The 23102-nt window shown below is 29.8% G+C and overlaps 1 protein-coding gene across 1 annotated transcript; it reads right to left on the bottom strand.

Moving 5' to 3' along the window:
* Positions 1–2977: 2977 nt before the first annotated feature.
* LOC129216942 (heat shock cognate 70 kDa protein 3-like) lies at positions 2978–16905 on the bottom strand. Its single transcript, XM_054851162.1, has 7 exons — positions 16782–16905; positions 11941–12043; positions 10985–11113; positions 9182–9256; positions 5872–6045; positions 3372–3427; positions 2978–3081 (listed from the first exon to the last, which is right to left on the bottom strand). The coding sequence occupies exons 1-7, from the start codon at positions 16895–16897 to the stop codon at positions 2988–2990; spliced, it is 747 nt and encodes a 248-aa protein (XP_054707137.1). The 5' UTR covers positions 16898–16905; the 3' UTR covers positions 2978–2987.
* Between the last annotated feature and the right edge of the window lie 6197 nt (positions 16906–23102).

The following is a 23102-nucleotide window of genomic DNA, read 5'->3' on the forward strand; positions in this document are numbered from 1 at the left end:
TATGTAACGAGAAAAAATCTTCGATTGCTTTTGTAACAAACAACTTTGAAATGCAAGGGGGAAAAAATGAAAAAAAAAAGCAATTAGTTAATTTCAAAATATATAAAAGAAGAATACAACTTGGTTATAAAGTTAAAGAATCACTAAAGTCTGAAGAAAAGAAAACCTTTATAATCTGCGATGACAACAAATAGTATAACAGCAAAAACAAAGGTTTTTTAATTGAAAGTTCAATTTTAGCAATTAAATTAAAAACGCGAAGAAGTAATAACTTTCAAGCTTTTATCAGTATTAATTCAAAAACCAAAGATTTCTTTTTGAAATCGTGATTACAGTAAACTAATTAATTCGAGACAATGGAATAAAGGCAAACGAGCTAAATCATAATTGAAGGCTTCCTCTTTGCCTGTATGGTTGTTTATTTTACATAGCATTGAAAGCGTAAAAGGAAATTTCAAGCTATGTAAAATAAACAACGTAACAGACACAAAAGCAATCTTAGGAAGTTCATCCTGTGGTTAATAAGTAAGATTCAATACTTTGACGCTGAGGAAAAAAGATGCACAAATATGCGGCAGTATAATCGCACCTCATTAATTTTACTTTTATTTTGAACAGATAATTGGCGGAAAATGCATAGGGAATTAAGAGTACTTAACTATGTAGAGCAAAAAAAAATTTTTTTTCTTCAAAAAATCAATTTTCCCTGATTTTTTTGTTATTTTTTCAAAATTCCCTGATTAATAAAGTTCCCTGACTTTTCCCTGATCTGTCGCCACCCTGATGTTATCTTGCTGGTCAGAAGATAGCATGACGTAAAATTAAGTTTGCCATTATTGTTCCTTAAAAACACAAAATACGTTGTTTCAATTGAAAATTTATAACTTGAAATTCTCAATTCAAAAAACACAAAGGAAGAATATCTATGCAAAAAGATGTATCTCCTCAAAAACAACCTTGTTGTAAAAATTTTCTTGCCAAGAAAACCTTGCTCTTCCCTACAAAAAAGGCCTTCATCCTAAACCTCCCCCCCAAAAAAAAGAAAAAAAAAACAACTTAAGGAAGTCAAGAGTGTCAAACAAACTGGTAGTTAATACAGAATTAGCAGTGGCTTCCTTAAGAGGTTTTCCACCTCCAGCTCAGTCATTCCTATGCCGGGCTGATGAGTGCTAATTAGCACGAAACTGAAGTCCTCGGCTGGAATTGACTGAGCTGGCGGTGTTTTCATGTACTTCTACCTTAGCCCTGGCTATAGGGCGGTAACTTACTGAATTTAAAAGGTATTTTAAGATATTTTTTTTATAATGAAGTGGTAATTATTGCAAAATAAGTTTTTGTTTTTATGCAATATTTAAATCTCTTGCATAGTTGCTATCTCTTGCTTATGTTGATTTGAAAATTTGTTCGCTAAAAAGCAATTTTTGTTACACGTTTTATATGATTTTGAGAATAAATATTTGGATTTTTTTTTTCCGATTACAATCACAATGCAAGATCGTTAGATTTGAAACTGAAATAAACACTTATAAATAACCTTTTGAAGAATATTTTCAACTAGTTATGTATTTTCTACCAGTATATCACTATTACAAGAATATGAAAACTCAACACCAAACATTTGTTGTGATGCACTTTATCAATATAATATTTATGTCAGACCAAGTATTTTTACTTAAATTTTGCATTAGTTTTCTTAATTTTATTGCTTTTCTGTACCAAATTAGTTGCTATATTTGAATATTGATACTGATCATTTTATGATTATGAGTGAACATTTTTTAGAGATTTCAAAGTGCTTTGTTACCAATTAACAACATTTGTTAACCAAGCATTCCCTCCTGTTTGAAATCTGTACCAACTTGGCTTCAAAAAGTTTGTGCACCCGTAAGTCCCGTCATATTTTGTAAAGACACTACTACAAATTAAGAACAAAATATTTGACTTACATTTAGCCACTAATTAGAGGTGGAGAGCATACAAGTTGAAAAAGTGAATTTATTTTCGATTACAGGATTCATATTGCACTAAAGACAGTCAACTTAAACCTTCTAAAGAAAAGTCGAGTTTTCTTGAATAACATATTGTAAACATTCACGTCAGGAATTGTTCACAAATGATGTCCTACTTTGATTGGGGAGGGAGACAAGAGGTGTGGATTAAACATTGTTGAAATTTTTATGTTTTATATAGCTAAACTATTAAGGGCAGTAATTGCAAAATTTTAATTTTTTTGCATTTTTGTCATCTGTTAGCTATATCGTACAAGCTTGCTTATTTGGTTTCCGCTGAAAAAAAACGCAAAGAAAAAAAAACCTAATTTCAACATTTCCTTGTTGTTAGTATTGAATCCTACACATTTCTTCAAATATCTCAAAAACTCATTTCTGCAGTTACTGCCATTTATCTGCCCAAGGCAGTATATGTCTTTTTTTTTTTTTATCTGTGCCGGATCTAGGAGAGTGCAAACCTTCACTGATGCATCAAATTTACCCAATTTTTGTTACTTGATGACAAAGGGGGAAGAGTTTTCAAATATGTTGAAAAAGAGTGGACATCATTTATGGGCAGCCAATAAATTTTTCTCCTTTGCCTTCGTTGCATCGAAACAACAATAGGTTACGTTGCTTTTGTTTTAAGGCTTAGATGTCTTACTGTTGCTCTGAGGCGAGGATACACATATAACCAGTGTTGCAGTTAAACAAAATATTTAGGGGAAGGCACCTCTATTTGTAGAGTAATGTCATGGATGACAAATTTTTGGTTGGTCAAAAAAGGTGAGTTTATTTCACTTATTGTTAATGCCAAATTATATAAAACATGCCATTTTTTAATCAACAAAAAATAAATTTCAGGGAACAGCATTGAACTTCAACTAAAGTGTTGTGTATTACTTTACTTTTTTGTGTAAAATGTGTATAAAATTACTAAATGAACCAATGTTTAAAACTTTATTAAAAAATAAATATTTTTAACAGTATAAAAATTTGCTATGAACACTCTTGCGTAGTTGGAGAAACAACTGTCGCAGTTCCTAATTCCCTGGAAGTACAATCTTTACATATTACACGTAACGAGCCATCACTGAAACAGAAAAAAAAAAAAAAAAAAAAAAATAAATAACAACTTTTGAAACAAAACATATATAACTTATAATCTAAAAAAAGAAAAACTTATTTTAAAAGAAAATTGTAATACCACAAAGAAAAAATTTCATTTCAATAATAATATCCCTATGGCTTTTAAAATAAATGAATATTAATGACGGCTTTTTACAAACTTAATTATGTCCTAATGGACTTACATAAAAACTTTTTCTTTCCCTTTACATTAAAAGCTTTTTAAGCAGTTAATTTTTCAAAAATGATACTTGCCTCCTTATTTGAAAAGAAAAATATATTACACCTACAGGAAGATTTGACATACTTAGCTGAAAAAGAAAACAGCATATTAATAAAATTTTCTTTCTTCAGTAAAAAACATTAAAAAGTAAAGCACCTACATTAAGGTGTTTGCAAAAGAATAAATGAAAAAATATTCAAAAGTTTAAAAAAAAAAAAAAACTACTATAAGCAATGTAATTAACATAAAATTTAACAGTAAACACATTCAAGCACAAAGGATTTGGTCCTTTAGAAATTCATTGATTCAACTACAGGAGTTTATTGGCTTATATTCTGCATAAAACATAACAAATGCATATCACTCCTTGGAATCAAAGTTTGAAATACATTAATTTAATATCATACCAAGTGATTATAGGCTAGTGACAATAAGGTAGTGTGTGAGAGAAAGATTCAAAGAACGGTGCAGCACGTAAAAATGAAGAATGGAGACTTAGATCCAGAAAGAAATTTATAAAAACATCACCTAGTAAAGAGATTAGGAGCTTATATTTCTCTCCAGTGATACAATTACAAGTTTATGTTTGATGCAAATTTAATCGCTGAAATCAAGTAACAAGTTTAATGTCTATATCCAGAGCTGCCAACTGCTACCAAAAATCGTAGTTTCTACGAATTACAGCTTTGAACTAAGACGCTACGAAAGCGGGTCACAAAATTACGATTTTCTGTTTTTTTTAAATTAATAATCCCAAGTAAGTTCAGCAAATCAAACCTCTACACGTGTGCTGCCGGTTTAGTTTTCATGCTGTTTACGGGTTCTTCGGCAAAAAAGCGGAAAAACTGCTAAAAATATCGTGAAAAATATAAAAGCACTTGGCCATTCCTTATTTCATCTTTAAAGACGTGTTATGCGAGATGCACTATTTGTAACAGCGATTTTTCAGTTGAACATGTTGGTCGTGATGATTGCTGCAAGTCTATTACTTCAAAAAGACATGCCGACCGGGTGAAAGGTACAGCTAATAATTAAGAATTAATCAATTTAAAATATTCAGTATAAAATCTTTCTTTCCGTATTAATATTTTCTGTATCATACTTGAAATTCATTAAGTATCATGATTTTGTTCTTTATATTGTTGACAATTCATCACTGGCTGATTCTGAAGCAGTGGGCATGGCCCCCCCTCCCCTCGCCGCAAAATGCAACTACAATTTTGAATTTTGAAAAGATGGCAGCTCTGTCTATATCATAAAAAACCATAATTTGCAGATAATGTAAAAGTGTGCAAGAGAGAAAAATTCAAAGAAAACATTACGTTGAAGGAATCAAGTTTATTGTTTTGAAAAGCATGCATTTAATGGCTTAAATATCTGAACTAATTTCCTCTTAATGATTACTGCAAAACATTGCTTGTAATACTTTCTAAATTTCATCGATGCACTATTGTTTGACACATGGACACTCCATTTTGTCTATCATCCATCTATGTTGCTGATCAACACATTATGGCAACTACATTGCCATAATGTGTTGATACATTATGGCACTACTTCGGCAATTCCTTATTTGAATGTTATGCAAACTAAAACACATATTATGAAACAGCTCCTAGATAAATGTAAAATATTTACTTGGTTTTGAATATATTATGATACAAGAAAATTCTAATAATACGTAGGTTGTTCAATAAGTAATAAGACTAATTTTATTTCCACAAAACCACTTATCGGAATGTTAATTTTTGTGGCATGAAAAATGTCTGTTGTCTGTATTATCAAAATCTACCGATAGTTGGCGCATACAGATTCATTTTCCTGAGTATTTTGTGATTGAATTGAAGTCTGTTGACTGGCTGCGCCTACAAGACGCAGCTAGTTGTCAAAACGGAAACGTTGTTGGAACTAAGTTTTGCAATTCAAATTTGTTTTCGTCTGAAAAAAATCAGCATTAGAGACCTTTGATATGACAATTATTTTACGCAGTGATTATTTTATGTCAGTGATTTCTGGCTGTTTTCTCAACTTAAGAAACCATTATGATGCAAACATTTTGAAAGCAACAAAGCGTGTCCGAAGTCTGCGGAGTCGGGTTTGAAAAAGCTCTCACAAACTTAACCTTCACAAGTTTTTAAGAAGTGGACAGAACGTTGGGATAAAGGCATTTAGTCCCGCAGAAATTACTCTTCTCGCGATTAAAGTTATGCTGTATTTTTTATAAACTTAATGAACAGCCCTCGTACATACTTTTACACTAACAACTTTTAATTAAAATACTAGCCACTAGGGAAGCTAGATTAATCCCCAATGTCCTCTAGCCCAATCAGCCTAGCATGGGTTGGCTGGAACTTTTTTGGTGGTAAATTCAAACATTAAAATATGGGTCGAAGCTTTTTGTACACAGAAAAATATCAGAAACGCAATTCAATCAAATTTGTAACTTGAAAGTAAGATGAACAACTGAAAAACAAGTTACAAATGTTCACTTTAGTTTAAGAAGAAACAAGATCAAAATTTAAAGCAATTTACCGCAGCTAATAACGTCCTATGATCTTCTTCATTTGAGCTAGTACTTCCTTCAAATACTTCAACTTTAATATTCGAGTGTTTTTCTGTTACTGTAAAACTCTGTGTTATAACAGTTGGAATTAATGTTCCTCGACAACACAAAAGAATTTCTCCAGGGGAAGACACACCGGAAACCTACAAAACGTTCAAATCAAAATAACGTAAATAATTCTTTTATTTGAATAATTCAAAATAAAGTAACATATTGCTACACTAATTTTACAGTAAGGTTGTTTCAAATCAATAATACATTTATGTTTTGAAACTAAGTTTCTACCATCCAATGTGAGATATTTTAAAAAGTATTTCAAATCTACTGAAAATATTTCTTTCCTCTCTTGATGACTGATATTTCAAGCATTAAAAAGAGAATTTCAAAAAAAAAAAAAAGGTTAGCATGATAAATAGGTGCATACATATACTCCTTTACTTTCCACTCTACGGTTCCTCGTACTTACTGCTAGTTATGGTTTAACCGGTTGGATGGGACCCTTTAAGATATCTGATTTTTTTGATCCAGACCAGGTCCGGTTTCTGCAAATAATATATATACCAGCTCATACTGACAAATTTTAGTGCAAATAAAAAGATTCATTTTTACAAACTAGAGTACTGTTTAATAATATAACTATCGCTATGTTGTGTAGCCATACTGTTATACCTACATGAAACATTTCTGTGCAACGTCAAATGGTTTTATCATCAAGATAGAAGGTGCAAATCAAGAGCTTCACAAAAATTTCAAAAGCAAAAGATCTTATTTAACAAGTTTCCAATTTCTTTTTTTTTCCCCTTCCTTTCTTTCTTTCTCCATTTTAATAGCAAAAGTGGAAGAAAATGACAAAGTTTACAAAAACATTCATGAAAACTATCATTTAATTTTTCATGCAACAGCTGTACATGTATACAAAAGACGGTTCATACTCAACTTTTAAAATTAAAAGTAAGGAGTTTTTAAGAAGTTTTCCAGGAGTTCCATTTTACTTATTAAAGACTAGTTTCTTATTCAAAGATGCATTTTTCAAAACTTATTTCAGAAAAAATATGTACAGCTCTAATAGTATTTATTTTTGCTTTCATACAATACATTGAATGCTTCTTAGACTTGAGTCGTCTCGGAATCCAATTCAAATACAAGGGGGGGGGGGGGGGGGGGCTAACCATTGAACTATGTTTTATTTTGAAAATGAATAAAAAGTGTGTAATATTGATCGAAAATTAGTATTTTCTGATTAAAAAAAAATCAGTTACAATTTCCTAACCGAAAAAAGACATATTATGGATCCTTTAGAAAAAATTGTACAAATTATTTTATTTAACTTTCAAAACAGATCAAAATTTTGTAGATCATTTCAAAACTTTTGTATGACTCTGGTCTGAGATAAACATAGAAAACTGACAAAATTTAAAAAATTTTCTTATAAAAAGTATGAAAATTAAAATTCTAGGAAATAGTGGTACCACTATTTAGCTGAGATAAAGATAAATTTTGGCTTTTGTCGGATGTCTTTTCATCCATAAGCTCATTACTTTTTGCATTGAAAAAGGCGTTCCCTGTAACGTCGAAACACGTGTCTGCTGTAATTTGCAAATTTGTGCTTCTTCTAACGTTGTTCTGTCTTACTTCACTATTTAGCTATTTAGTTACTCTTTCATCTACTGTATAAAATATGTTATTTTTGCTCATATTAAGCAATTAATATCCAAATTTTTAAAATTAAAAAAAGAACTGATTTAAATTTTGAAAAAGTCAGATTTTTTTTAATTAAAAAAAACCCTTGCCAACTATGGATGTTACATACGTATTAAAGCACTTAAAGAAATTGAAACAAAAATAAATTTCAACCAGCAATTCTATACTTAACTTTCTGACATTTGACACTCTTAAAGAGCATGAATTTTGTTAAAAACTTCTCAATTTAATAGTTTTAATAAAAATACAAATCAACCTAATTTTTTTGCCTTTTTACAAGGAATAGTAAGCATCACAAATGGAAAAAATCTTATACCAATGGTGGATGCAAAAGGATTGCGATTTTCAAAGCGAACGGGTTAAAAGTATTAAGAATGGGACACAAAAGAATTTAAGTAAATTATTTTAGAATTGTATTTTGAAGCTCTGCAATAAATGTATTACTAATAACAATCGACGCAATTGAAGCAAAAATCAAATTAAACCAGCCTTTTAGATTTTAATTTTTAGACTTTCATAAAGGGCACAGAATTTGGCTTGGAAATTTTAACTTTGATTCGTATATGAATAAATTAAAAAGAAATTTTATTTATTTGCCCCCCAAAGGAGCATAATAAGCATCAAAAATCAGAAAAATTTGATTCTCATATCGGATGCAAAGAGATTGCTTTAATCCAAATGAAAGCGTCAGAAGTCTAAAAACAGCAAATGAAAGAATTTATTAAAGCAAAAAAAAATAAAAAATAAAAATAGAATGGTACTATAAGAAGTCCACAAGATGTTATATTATTAATAATTATCAACATAATCGTCAGAAATTTGGGAAAAAAATTTCGGATGTGGGAAAGAAAATAGTATAACGAAAAAATCTGATTTCCGGCAATAATGGACGAAAATATAGCAGAATTCTGGTAAAATGTAATCATTAATGACTCATATTCGATTGGCAATAGCAGAAAATCTTTAAGGCGATGTAGAATTAAAAAAAAAAGAGTTTGTAAGGAGATAACAGCAGAATTTAGGCGTTTTAAGGGCCCTTATTTTTTCTTAAAAAGCAGGAGTTCATAAGGAGCATACGAACCCATGAAGACTGTACATTTAGACAAAATCAGGTTTTATGTTATTTTTACCGTTGGGGAATGTGGGACAAAGTGAATTGGGGGAATATTTATGCTATTTTTAGCGCCAACAATCTGGTAATATTTTATTCATGAAATACCACATGTAGTACATTCCAGTCAGAAAAGAGCTATTTCTTAAGATCAAAACACATGATAATGCAAGCAATTTTCAAATATTTACACTTATAATGCAATATTTTGTGGTAAGTTCAAAACTATTTTTGTTTTTTTAAAATGATAAGGTTACAGGCTTTTAAAGAAATTTTCAAAATTCCCTGGATTTTTTTTTTTTTTGTTGATTTTTGAATTCTCTGTATTTTCCCTGTTTCTTCAGGTTTTCCTGAGCAACCCTGTATTCACGTTTTTAATAAAAGAAGTATATACTAAAGTATGGAAAGAAGTAACTTGTAGAACAGATAAAACTACAGAAATTTCAAAATTAATTAATAAAGTTTACCTTGATTGAAAGATCTTGGGATAAGAGATTTGCATAATAATTTTCATCATCTAAATTATGATTCACTAGAACAGCCTAAAAATAAAGCATTAAGTGTGATAAATTATTTGTCACAATAAATGAATAACATATTTTTGAATTTTTTAAAGTACAATTCGGAAAAGAACCAATATAGGTTTTGCATCAATATGTAGTGCATTCTCGCTATCAGGAAGTCCAAGGGACGGTAAAAAATTTTTGAGATACCAAGTTTTCGAGATTACACGGTCATAATTATAATAAAATAATATTCTAAAAATCCGTCATAATAGTTAAAAATAAGTGGAAACATGTAATGAAAGTTGGAAAAAATTCTAAATACAATAAAAAAATTTTAGTCTTTGAAATGAGCCTAAAATAATAGAGAAAAAAGAACGCTCTAGTGAAGTAGCAAAATGTACTGAATTACCACAACTAGACTTATCAAAGATTTGGATTACGAAACTTGAAGAAAGGTTTCAAACGAGTTTCGCTCAAAACTCGTAGTACCCCAGAATAAAAGAAGCTGGACAAAGGATTGTACCATTCCATGTGTATCTAAAGGGGTTTTCTGTTCATCTCCTTTTTTTACGGAGATGGAAATACATCAAGAGGTCCAACAAAATGGTGTGGGAAGGGGAGAAAAGTTTTAGGTAGGTTTTTTGGGCTTCTTAGGACTTACATTTTCTGATACCCCCAGGCTCTAGAATGAAAGTGACAGTAAATAAGCTTCCCCGAATTATTCCTTACCCCTGAGAGAAACAATGAATGGTGTGAGAAATTTTTGGAAACATTCTTAGTGTTGCTTCAAAACAATGAACTTTGGTTTTTCTGAAACAATTATATTTGGCATTGAAAACTATTCGACACACAAGGTTTTGATTTAAAACTCTTCGACATAAGAATGAAAAATGACATTAGATAAATACGGAAAATTAAGGAGAAAAATAATTTTTCGTCACATCAAAGTTTTCCAGATATCAAAGTTCAAGGTATTGAGAGTATACTATACTACAGAGGTGTAAAATATATCTGAAAACCTATACTAGGTTTAGGAAAAGTTTTAGTGCAGAAATGAAATTCTACACCTCGTTCTAGTACGATTAGTTCAAACATAGGTTACAGACACACTTTTATAACTTAAACACTTATTAACCATCCATTATCACAGGTCCCATCATCATAAGAAATAAATATAAATAAGAAAACTTAATTAAAAAAAAACCAATATTTTCGCATAGCTAGATTATTGTAGCTAAAAGAGTAAGTTCCATTCCGAGGGTTGAATTGGTTTTCCAAATTGAGTAAGATTGGCTTTCTTTTACGGAAAAGGAATGAAATTGATTTCAAATCAGCACAAGGAAGGTTCAGAACTAAATTTGGCGCTGATTTCAAAGTACTATTTTATCATTACCTATTTGTTTAAAAATAGATACTCTATGGTGCATCAAATATCTTGAAATTGAGAATTTAGAAGATAAAAAATTGAGTTCAAACAGCTTAAGGGATGAATAAATTTGATCTACAAAATCCCCCTGCAAACAATTTTTTCCTATTCTAATTATATACATCCTGCTATTCATTAATATGATGAATACTGCTGCTATTGAATAAGATTATATTAATGCTTTTGTCTCTATTGTAAGGTAAACGCAACATTACTGCATTTCTCACCTCAAGGAAAAATGCATTACATCCAGATCACCATTCAAGTGAGTTTCACAACATATTTATTGAAAAGAAAAGAAGAAGAGAAAAAAAATAAATAATAAGAATATAATTTACTTGTTTGGCTGCTCCTACTGCTAGCACTTCATCTGGGCTTATATGATACAATATATTAGCAGAACTGAACATATTTGATATCATTTGTTGTAACTTTGGTATTTTACAGGAGCCTCCAACAAGAATGACCTATAATATTATTTTAAAATCATTACTGATCAGGTGGCATCTCAATTAAATGAAGAATGAAAATATACTGCTGTGCTAAGCAACAGTCGCATTTGCACTTTTTATCGAAATTAAGTTACAGTTACTAGGTGATTCTTTGCCATGTATTTTACCTAAATACTATGATAGTCATTTGTGAATGGGAAATATTTTTTTAAAAAATTCTGAAAATGTTACACCTGAATAAAATAGATGGAGGCGCAAAACTTTAAATGACAAATTTTCATTTTGAGCTCAGATACAGATATGACTTTTGGGCTTAGAACTGGAGTATAGTTGAATAAAAAAAAAATTCAAAAAACCATTCATGTATACAGTGCATTATGAACTGCAGAGTAAGATAAAATCTTTCCTCCATAATAAAGCAAAACATACAAACACTGATACTTCAGTACTACTTTTTGATTTTTTTTATAAAGAAAAATATGCAAGTTTAATTTAAGATAAAATAAGGAGACTGTAAAACCTCTTTAAACTGCCTACCTCTAGTTCTAATGGAAATAGTCCCTTTAGATTAGAAATGGTTAAGACATACTTCTATCAAATAAGAATAACTTAATGATTATGCATAAAATAAACTTTGTAACATAACGAATTATGTAAAAAATTCTACAGAGTACAAGAATATCTTGGAAAGAAACCATTTTATTTACAACGTGGTTACCCACAACAAATAAAAATAAAAAATGCAATACTGAAGTAACATATTTCAGAAACCAACTGATAAACAATAAAAAGTAAAAGTCTTGATAATGAGTCTTGCAAAGCTAAACAAACTCAATACATACCTTACTTATTTCTGAAGAAGCTACAGAGGCAGATTTTAAAGCTTCTTTAATTGGTTCTAAACACTGTAACAACGTACTATGAATAAGAGAGTCAAATCTTGCCCTAAAATTCAAGCAAAATGTAAATACTTTTAATGAAACATATTTTAAAAAATCTTGAAATGAAATGTACATATTTTGACCAACAATCATCATAAAAGTTGTATTTCATTAGAACCACATAACTAAACATTGATATTCAAAGAAAAACATTTTTCCGATAAATCCACCTTTCCCCCATTCTGGGGGGGGGGATAGATAATTAAATCATTTAAAAAGAAATAAAAAAATATGATTAAAGAGAATCGTGCATTTTATTTCATTCAATACATTTTCACAGGGATACAATTGAGGTAGTGATAAAGAAGTAAAGGGATGTAAGTGCCAAAATTTAAAAATTGAAGTCAACCAGTACAAAAGGAGGGTGAACCTTTCCTCTGTTTTGGGGCAAGAGATAGTACTGGCAGCCCTGGTAGGTGCTGCTATACAGCATGATTGAAAAAAACTTTTCAACGAAAGTATACCAAGGACAGGAACTTTAAACGTGTTTTACTCAAAACTTGAAAATGTCCACATACATCCCTTCACTTCTCACTGCGTCAATAGCACCCTAAAAAACAACAGCTTTTAACTTTCAGAAGAACATCATAACCATGATCAGCAGCATTATGAGAATTTTCAAAATATAATGGAGATCTTATTTCTTATTGCGATAAATTATGTCATAATGTATTACACGTCAAATATAGTTAATGGTACAATGACAAAAAATTTGGTTTATTACACTTCTAACTTTATTCTAACTTTACTCATGGTGCTAAAAAATCCTGGAAAAAAAATTCCCTGATAATTCCCTGATTTAGCTATAAAAAGTTCCTTGATTTTACAATCGTGGCTATCACACATGTCTAAAAGACAGAGTCACCCACATTAATACATCATACCCGCCGTTTTTGCAAGAAACACAAGCAGTAGATTTTAGTGGGAAAAATAGGAAGAAAAACAGTAGGTTTTTATATCAGAATACAAGAGAGAAAACAGAAAATGAACATTCAAAATACTTAAGACTAAGCTTTTAACTTCCTTTTACAAAAAAGGAAGTATTTTATTTGTGAAAAAATTTTCACTAAAAAATCGACCTTAATTTCCATTTTGCTCACCCCCGAATGAATGTTGAGTTCCTTCTTTTCGACCCAACCACACATGGATGTATGCTTAGGAACATACAGACACCCGAAATACCCATTTTGACGATCCCTGAGTTAATTAAAATGAGTTTTCTCGGGACGTCTGTATGTACGTGCATATGTATCTCGCATAACTCAAAAACGGTATGACCTAGAAAGGTGAAATTTGGTACGTAGACTCCTAGTGGGATCTAGTTGTGCACCTTCCCTTTTGGTTGCATTCGGATGTTCTTAAGGGGGTCTTTTACACTTTTTTGCGGAGAAATCATTGTTAATTTCAATGCTAACTCAAGTGGTGTTATAATTTGTCAAACACTTGACGATATATCGTCAAGCATTTGGCCACCAAGTTTAGTCGCAAACTTGGCAAAAAATTTGGTGATTTTTTTTTTTAATTTTTAAGTCCGGTTTTAATTCGGTCAATGTTGGTGATATTTAAAGAGTTAACCACTGAATCACTTTTAAATTGCCAACAATTGGGAAATAAATCTGTGTAAAACATTTTTTTTCTTCAATGCGCAAGAAACTAGGGGTGAAAATATTTAGTGTTTCCTTGCTTATTCCAAGGCACTATTAGTATTAAATTGGCGCAAAAGGAAGTCATGTGATGCACACATCAGCTCGTTTTAATTAAGTTTTGTTTGGTTTAATATTTAACTTGTGACATTTGAAAACTCGCACTCAAAATGATCACAAAATTTCGATTAAACATTAAAACCGAATTACTGTTTTTGTGAAAATAAACAAATTTCATTCACAGCCTTTTAATTAAGCTTATAAGTAGTTGAAAAGGGAAAAAAATACGATTCCCATAACTGACATAAAAATATTAGACCATGAGCTGAATAAAACAATAAACTAAAAAAAATGTTTTGTAAATTCTAAAGACTATTTATATAACCTTGATTTGTTCTAAAAAGTATGAAAGAAAACAAGTAATGATTTCTTGACTAAAACACTCAAAATTTTAGTAATCTTAATATCATTAAATTTAGGTTAATTCTTAAGAAACCAATAAAATTTAAAATAAAATTTTAGAGAAAAAATAGGCGGTACACAACTTGGTGCAAATAGCATTTACTATACTGCCAATATATCTTCTCCCAAATTTTAATTTTAATTTCATTGGCTGCTTTAGAACAAACCTAAATATAACGATATTAATGATAACTGCAATTTTTGAGTGTTTTAATCAAGAAGTCATGTACTTGTTTTATTTCATACTTTTAAAAGCATATCAAGCTTGTACAAAATCTTTAAAGTAAAATTTTAAAAATATATATAATTTTAAACGTTTTTGTTTTGAAATTTGAGGGGAAACTTTTTTAAATTAAAAATATATTTACTTGTTACCTACTCTTATTAAAATGAAGAAAGAAAAAAAAAACGATACTGACTTTCTATTTGATAAACGTATTGTGCACAAAAAAAAAAAAAAACTTATATTTTTTACCATTAGTTTTTTATTTTTTTTTCAATACTGATGGCAAATTTAAAAGCAATTTTGAACAAGTATAGTAAAAAAAGCTTTTAAAAATGCCTACAAATATATGCTATAAGTTTTGTCATAACTTTAAAATGGCACACGTTACAGGAATTTAGCTGATATATTTATGTTTAGCAAGCCCAACTTGACAAAAATCAGCTGTTTTTCTCAATGTTATTAAAAAAAAGTAAAATTTTGTCACACAGTGTTATTTAAAGTATTTTGTTGTTCATTTAACTTAAGGTTGGTAAGGGTAATGGGTCACCCCCCCTCCCCCCCCAAACTGAAATATGGATAAAGTTTACGAACTTTTTTGCACTTTATCATGTAAAATTTCATCACAGTGATTGGATTTGCATATATTTAGGTTTTGAGGAATGTTTTTCTATGACATAGCACTTGGTCAAAAAAAAAACTTTTTTTATGGGAGAGGGGGGGGGGGGAGTTTAAGCAACAGGTTTCAAAGACTGTTTCCAGGTTCCAGCAACAAGAATGTCTGCATAAAATAAAGTGTTTTAGAAGGAGGGGTCCCACTTATCCCGTAAATGTTTGCTTTAAGGCGTAAGTGGGTCCCCTCACTATGGGGTAAGTTACTCCCCCTATAATAATGGGGATTTAAAAATCAAAAGCAACTCTGATTAAATACTTATATTAGTGAAATACAATACAATTATGACCTAGTAGAAATTGATAGTTCAGCTACAAAAACTGATAAAGCTGGTGATTATGTATATGTTAAACTTACATCAAAGTAAACCATAAAGTATTATGTAGGTCTAATGCTGGAAGTTGATGATACAAACTAAAAAAAAAAAAAGACACTGTTGCAAGAACGAATAGAAATGGTGAGTTTTTATTGGCCTGGTGCAGAAGATGTTGGAATTATTATTGGGGATGAAGTCCAGTATGATGATAGCTTTTATTTAGCATACTTTAAACAGACGCAGCCATTTAGTGTTTACAATTTCTTTTTCAGTTTATAGTTTTGGATAATTTACCGAAATCGACTTTAATCAACTGTATTATGTTTATTGAACACACTTTTATAAGTTATAAGTAAAATATGTACCTATAGGCTTTCCACAAATTTCACTGATGTTATTCTTTTGGTTAAAAATTTTCTGTCATACTGATTTAAAAGATAGTAAATATCTCGTAAATAGATGTGCTTGCAAAAAAATCGATTCAAACTAAAAATTTACATACTTTATCAAGTCAAACCTCCTTACCTCTTTTTTTAGATATGCTTGATTTAAATTTAAATAAAAGGGGGATGACCCAATTGCTCCTTATTATGAGGAAGTGGCACACCTATCTGATTTTTTTTAAATACAATTGTTAAGAATACAGTGAAGCACCGTTTATACGTTTTTGAAGGGACTGTATGAAAAAACGTATAATATGTATACATTAATACGCATTAGATTCTGTAAGGACCAATTTATAAAACGTATAATTGATAAAAACATATAAAAGTGAAAGGTATAAACATTGTTTCACTGTATTTAAAGCATCAGTTTAGAAAATAATGATGAACCTTATTTAATTAATAATGTCCATGATAAAATAATAAGATAATAAGTTTAAATTTTTTTGTTTCAAAACTTTTGTATAAGGTTTCAAAAAGGAATTATTCTCAAAAGGGGTCCCACTTACCCCAACCAACTAGTGATGTTCCCATCAATTTTTCTAAGAGTGTACTCCCAGTAATTCATTACGCACAATGTGTATATGAGATCATATACATAATGTGTCATAATATGAAAATTTTTGAAGCTTGAGGGTATAGGCTATGTGTCTAAAAAATGTTTGAGAGTATACAGCGTATATGGAGTATAATACCCTATGGGAACACCACTGCAACCAACCCTATTTCAAAAAACTTTTAACAATAACATTACTTCCCTTGTATAGTGTATTACGTATTAATTTAGTATTATTAGTACGTTTTAAGACAAATGTTGTCAATTTAGAAAGGCAAGGAATATTTCCTTGTTTAATCAAATAACACGTTTAATTAAATAATATTTCTTGGAACCAACAATATTCGATCAAGCAAGGCCGATATTATTATTTTATGGTTAGCATGCATTCAAGGAAAAAGCATTAGAGAGAAGAAAAATTCTTACTTGCTAATGTTAACATTTAAGTCTATTCCATCATAAACTGATTCAGCCTGACACCTTTCATTTATGGAACTATGGACTACATGTTTATAATGTTCTGCTGCAGAATGCAATTTCATTACTGCTCTTTTGCTCTCTTTAATATCAACTTTGTATTGTCTGAAAAAGAACAAGCCATTAGCAAAACAGAGAGAGATATAATCAAAAAGCTAATAAAATGTTCAAATAAAATTATACTTTGAATGTGTTTGAAAATTAGAAGTGTATGAAATCATAGCTGATGTAAGGATTTTAATTCTGAATGAACATATAGCTTGATTGACAACTCCCTGAAATTAAACATACAAAAAAATTGAACTAAAATGAATAAAAATTAAGGAAAAAATGTGACAAAATGCCACAGCAACAGATAATAAGTATTGTTCATGAAGTTATTTTTCAGTTATCTGTTGAGCACTCCCCACACCCCCTTAGGAATCAGGTTTCTATGGTTTTCCAAAAGTTGTCCACAATATTTTTCAGACTTTACAGGTCATTTGGCAGAAAATGTGAACGGAATTGAAGTACTTAATTTTGGAAAGCAAAAAAAAAAAAAAACATTCAATCAATTTTCCCTGAATTTGTTTTTTTTTTTTCGAAAATTCCTGATTAATAAAGTTCCCTGACTTTTCTCTGATTTCCCTGATCTGTTGCCACCTTGTCACAAGAATTGGTTATTTTTGTCGCAAAACTTTGATTGTTGCACTGAACGGAACAAGACTATTTGGCGCGACCCATTTCAATACGACCTGTTCAAAAATCGAAATTGTCTGCATACAAATATGCCAAACATTGCTTCAAAATTCAAGGTATCTTTTGTTTTTTAAGTTTTGTAAAAAGTTTTATGAAGTAATATTTTTAAAGATGTATTTTGTTTTCTTTTTTTTATTATTAGTTGATAAAATATAAGTTTAAAAACATCTTCATAATTTAGGAAACAGCATTGACAATTTTCTATGAAATTTAAAATATAAAACTCATTAAATTTAAACTGAATTTTTTTTTCATTGCTGATCATTAATTTGTGCCCTTACTTAAATATCTTTTCTGTAAAAAATTAAAATCTGTCAACTAATAATAAGATGAATTTTTATATTTGTCATTGGAAAAAAATAACGTGTCGAGAAAATCCCCCGTAACCCTGCTCTCTATAAAGTTTTAAGTTGTATAGCGTGCTTTGAACACAGGATAGACAAGAAAAAATTTATAAGACTACAAGATACAAATAATATTTATTATGTAAAGATTATTATTATATATTGCTTTTCGGTTTCATAAATACTAATATAATGAATAAAACATTTTAAACTTTTTTTTAGTTAAAATAAAATATTTTGTGTCGTTTTAGTTCCTGTAACTGTTCTATAGAACTAAACTGTCGATTAACTATTTGGTAACAAAAAAAAAGCAATAATAAATAATAATAATAATAATAATAAAACTTTAAAAAAAAGTAATTTGGAATAAATTTATAAATCGATTACAGAAAAATAATAGTGTTTAGAACTAACTTTCAAAAATAAATGATTTTTTAGTCAATAAAAAAATCAAACATTGCCCTAATTTTACCTTGATGTCCATACATGGGTTTGCAATAGTTAAGTCGAGCTTTTTGGTTAGTTTGAGAAGTGTTTTCACGTGAAGAAGACTTATGAAATTATTTTCAGTATCTGCTACAACAAAGAAGCAATCACCACAGAAATACAAAACGGCTTAGCATTGATTAAAAAAAAAAATGACAAAGTGGTAGGACTGGTACTGGCATTATTTGCTAATTTTTCAAGATATTTTCCCTTATGTTATTGCAGTAAAACATATATGGATCACGTATGCCCCCTCTTTCCCCCTACTGTAAATTTTAAAATAAATTTTAACTAGCTTCTAGAGCGCCAAATTCATACTTCTTCCAGAAATCGTTTTTCTTTTCTTTGAACTAAAATTTCTGAAATTCACAAAGTTCAAAATGCAAAAATCTGGCACCGAAACGGCCAGCGCCAAAATGGTTAGCGCCTTATCGGTCAGCACCGAAACAGCCGCGCCGAATCGTAACAAACCATGCACTGAATGGGCTCTTTGTAACTCATGCTTGCAAAGTTTTTACCAATTTTGTGAATCATTTATGCAGAAATATTTATCATCTACATTCAGCACAATGCTACGTACAGTAAACTTCTGACTATCTGCAGAATTGGGTGGCACAAGTGCTGCGAACAATAAAAACTGCGGATAAATCGCAAAAAACACTAAAATGAGGGATAATTAAGGTAAAAATTGTCCCTTCCTCAAAAACTTAGCTGTATTGATGCATAACACTTTCTGTAAACAATAAAATTATATACAGTACAAAAACTGTTTTGTATTTTTTCATAACAGAAATTAACATCAATAAAGAACAAGTGTGATGGAGAAAGCACAAAAAATAAGTCATACCAAAGCAACCAAGTTTAAATTTACCACTTTTTGACAAAACACAGCAATAGGTATTTGCTTTTCGCTGCAAAAATACATGTTCCTGATAGTTCAATGACTTGCAGATAATCAGGATTTATCTGTATTTATCATTTACATATCGTGTGCTTGAAAAATAAAAATAAATTTCACAAAATTGAAAATAAGCATTTTCAGTTACTTGAAAATTTTAGTATATGTTCCACTCATTGCAAGGCTTTTAGCACTAACTTGCTTAAGAACATAAGGACTTCAGGGAGGAAAACTAAAAAATAAGTGACATTAAAGGAACCTGCCACTTTGCCTCTAAATATTAAACTTAAGTAACGGAAAAGAATTTCTTTACACTCTTGCTATGTTTCTAGATAACTGAATCACATCAAATTTTAAAAATTAACAGTTCATGCAAGTTGATTTACAAGTACACTTCTAAGAGGAAATATGCTTTCAAAGAAAAACTTGAAATAGTGCTTAATAATTATAGAGCATAAAATTTAATATCACTATTGGCATTATTATGTACCAGGGTTGGGTTTTGGACTGTCCAAAACTGGTTTAGGATAGGATAGGACAGGTGGTTTTTACCGTCCAAAACTGTCCAAAAGTGTCTGAAACTGTCTTAAACTGTCTAAAACTAAGCTGATGCTAAAGGGGTGTAATCTAATTAATTTGTATTTACTGCAATATTTGTAAAGCATAAATATAAATATTAATGAGGTCAAAATAATGAGTATTTGATAGTACTTTTCTTTTAAATGTTCATTTTAAAAATATTTTACTTAAAAAAATTGTCAATAACTATTACATAAAAAATGTAACAGTTGGTAGAGTTCTGAAAGGGAATTCACAACACTACCAAGACAACTAATTTTAGTTCCATTTGCAACTCAAAGGAATGTTATTAAATGTGCAATATTAAGATGCCAAAAAAAAGCGCTATTTATTGCATTTAAGTCGATTATTGCAGTATACTTTGAACACTTTCTTTTGCCCACATACATAAATGTCGAAAAATTTGGTAAATGGAAAAAAAACTCCTGCACACAAATTGAAATGCTTAATGTAGAATTTAATTTCTACTCAACTAGATTATTAAAATCAGTTGCATAATTAAGTTACCATAATTGAATGTTCACCTTGAATAAACATATTAAATAGTCAAAAAAATAATTTTGACATTCTGTTTTTGATATTTTCTCATAAAATATAGTTTCTAAAAATTCGGACACTTTCAGACACAGAGGTTTTGAACAGGATGATAAAAACCTTGCCAACATTGCTTTCATTTGCGCACATGCATAAACAGAGAGATTTGGTTACTATTATCAAAAATTAAACTATTAAATGAACTCATTCATACAAATTGAAATGTTAATCAAGAATTCAATTTCTATGTAACTGGATTAAAATCAGCTGCATAAATAAGTTGAATGTTCTCATTGAATAAATATTCAATATAAAACATTACTTTGATACATTTTATTCTGTTTTTAATGTTTTCTCGCACAATACAATTTTTCTAAAAACATAGTTTTGGACACTTTCGGGCAGTTTTGGACAGGACGGTATAAACCAGGGTTTTTACCGTTGAGTCCAAAACCTTGCCAACCCTTTATGTACACTGATTAATCTCCAGCTACGCTGCTGTGCAAAAAACAGAAGTATCTGCATGTTTCTTTTTTTAACTATCAGAATTGAGTTACTATTACCAGGTGGTTCTTTACAACATATTTTACCCATATACAACATCTTTGGGTCATTTCTGAAGAGGAAAACTTAAAAACTAAAAATTTAAAAAAAAATCTGAAAATATAGAGTTTGAATTAGAGTTTCCACTCTTACAACAGATTAAAAAATAGGGCCTTTATATGGAATTTTTACAGCACATTTTTAAACTACTAAGGGCAACTTCACGCCAATATCCCAAACCAATGCCCGCTGATGTCTTAGATTAAAAAAATACATATAAATAAATCTATCATTCATGACTGATAAGTAATTTTGAAATGCGTTAAAAAGTCCTTTTTTCTACTTGACAGCAGAGCTTCAAAATGTTATAACTAAAGTTCTATAGGAGCTATCGAGTTGTATGATAGATTATTTTAAAGACAATTTACATTTGCAATAATTTAATACATTTATGTTACTTGAATATATATATCTATATTTTTTTCATAAAATGTTAAGTTCAAAAATTTTAAAGATAGTGTCTTATAAAAATTTTGGACACAGGATTTTCATTGTACTTTAATGAATACAGAGAATTTCAGAGTTAAAAATCAAACTGTATTTTTAAAAATTTAGCAAAATTTTGCAAAAATTACATAACAATTTTCCACATTTTTTACTGTAACAGCTGAGTCACTCATTGTCCCACTCTGACATTGAAAAACTCCCGCACTGAAACATGTTGGATGTTTTCATCAAAATATATTTAAGATAATATTTTTTTAAAAATTTTAAAGGACATTATTTTAAATTTTGCAAAAAAGTGTTTCTTGAAAATTCTTAAACTATACTCTAAACTCCTGATTATCCGCGGGGTGGATTACCCACCAGCTTTCACACATTCAAAAACCTGATTTTTTGGCAATGATTAAATAAATGTAGATAAATGCACACATTTCAACTAACAGTCATGTAGACATCCCTATTTTTTTCTTTCCCTTCCGATGGCATCAAAACTTTTATGGATCCTGAAACTGGACTACTTGAAACCTGATTTTTTTAACCTACACTACTTACTGCTTTAAATCTACACTATATTTATTGCTTTTTAGATCTATACAACTCATGCGTGTAATCGAGGGACTGCATTAATCTTGTTCAAAAAACTTTCTCCTACGCATTTTTGGTGTAACCTAGCTTGAAATATTTCAATTAATCTGTTTGCACCATTTGCTCGCATATGTGTAAAATCCATTTGCTATAATGAACAATCCTCTTTCAGCTTTACATGCACTGTTTATACAATGTTATTTTTGTTAGATGCAAATATTATTGTTTTATCTAAAGCTATTGCCAGAGACTAATATCGTCTTCTACTTACTTTGTGGATTATCCCAGAATTTGGTTATCCACGCCTACCGTCCCACCCTATTCTGTGCATAATTGAGAGTTAACTGTATATAAAATTAAAGTGCATGTAAGCACCTTTAAAATGACCTTAATAAATTTATTATACAACTCTGTTGCTCCCATAGAACTTGAATTACTTTAAAACACTGCTGGTTCAATCCATGTAAAATCATACAGGTTATGTTGCTTATTATTTTTGATTAAAAAAAATTTTTTGCCTGTTAATTAACTATTATATTGAGAGTCTGAAACAATGGTTTAAAAATTTTTAAACCATCAGAATTTCTTTTTTTTTTTTTTTGGCAACCACTTTTCAGTAGCTGCGGAGTTGACTTTTCATGAAAATTAAAAAACTCTTAGAACTTTTTTATTTATGAACGTATCAAAATAATTTTAAAACCATTAGTTTGAACAGAAAGTGACCTAAATTTCTATAATAGTTATTTTTCTGCTAAATTTTTAAAAAAAATTGGGTAACATTGACTTAAAAATAAGATTTTCCGTGTGAAATTTCATTTTTAGCATACAAATATTAGTAGAATGAAGTAAGACTCACTCTTACTTTTTTCCCCCCTTGAATCTTATAGAACTATTCTCAGAAACAGTATGAAACGTCTGAAGAAAGTCCATTTTTTTATATAGTTAGTCAAGCTTGCCATTGTAGAGAAAAAATGCTAAATTCAAGATTCAATATCCAAAAAGGGACTGAACGAAAATCTATGAAAATATAACTGCATAACCTTCGAATTGCAGTAAATA

The sequence above is a fragment of the Uloborus diversus genome, chromosome 2, assembly GCF_026930045.1.
Source record: "Uloborus diversus isolate 005 chromosome 2, Udiv.v.3.1, whole genome shotgun sequence".
Classification (NCBI taxonomy): Eukaryota; Metazoa; Arthropoda; class Arachnida; order Araneae; family Uloboridae; genus Uloborus; species Uloborus diversus.

Bases quoted from the DNA above. Each gene is read 5' to 3' on its own strand.
- LOC129216942 (XM_054851162.1), bottom strand. From the start codon at position 16,897: ATGAAATTGCATTCTGCAGCAGAACATTATAAACATGTAGTCCATAGT. The intron at 3,428-5,871 runs GTAAATTGCTTT...TTTCTTTTTCAG, and splicing joins ATAGGACGTTATTAGCTGCG to CTAAGTATGTCAAATCTTCC. The intron at 3,082-3,371 runs GCAAGTATCATT...TTTCTGTTTCAG, and splicing joins TTTTCTTTTCAAATAAGGAG to TGATGGCTCGTTACGTGTAA.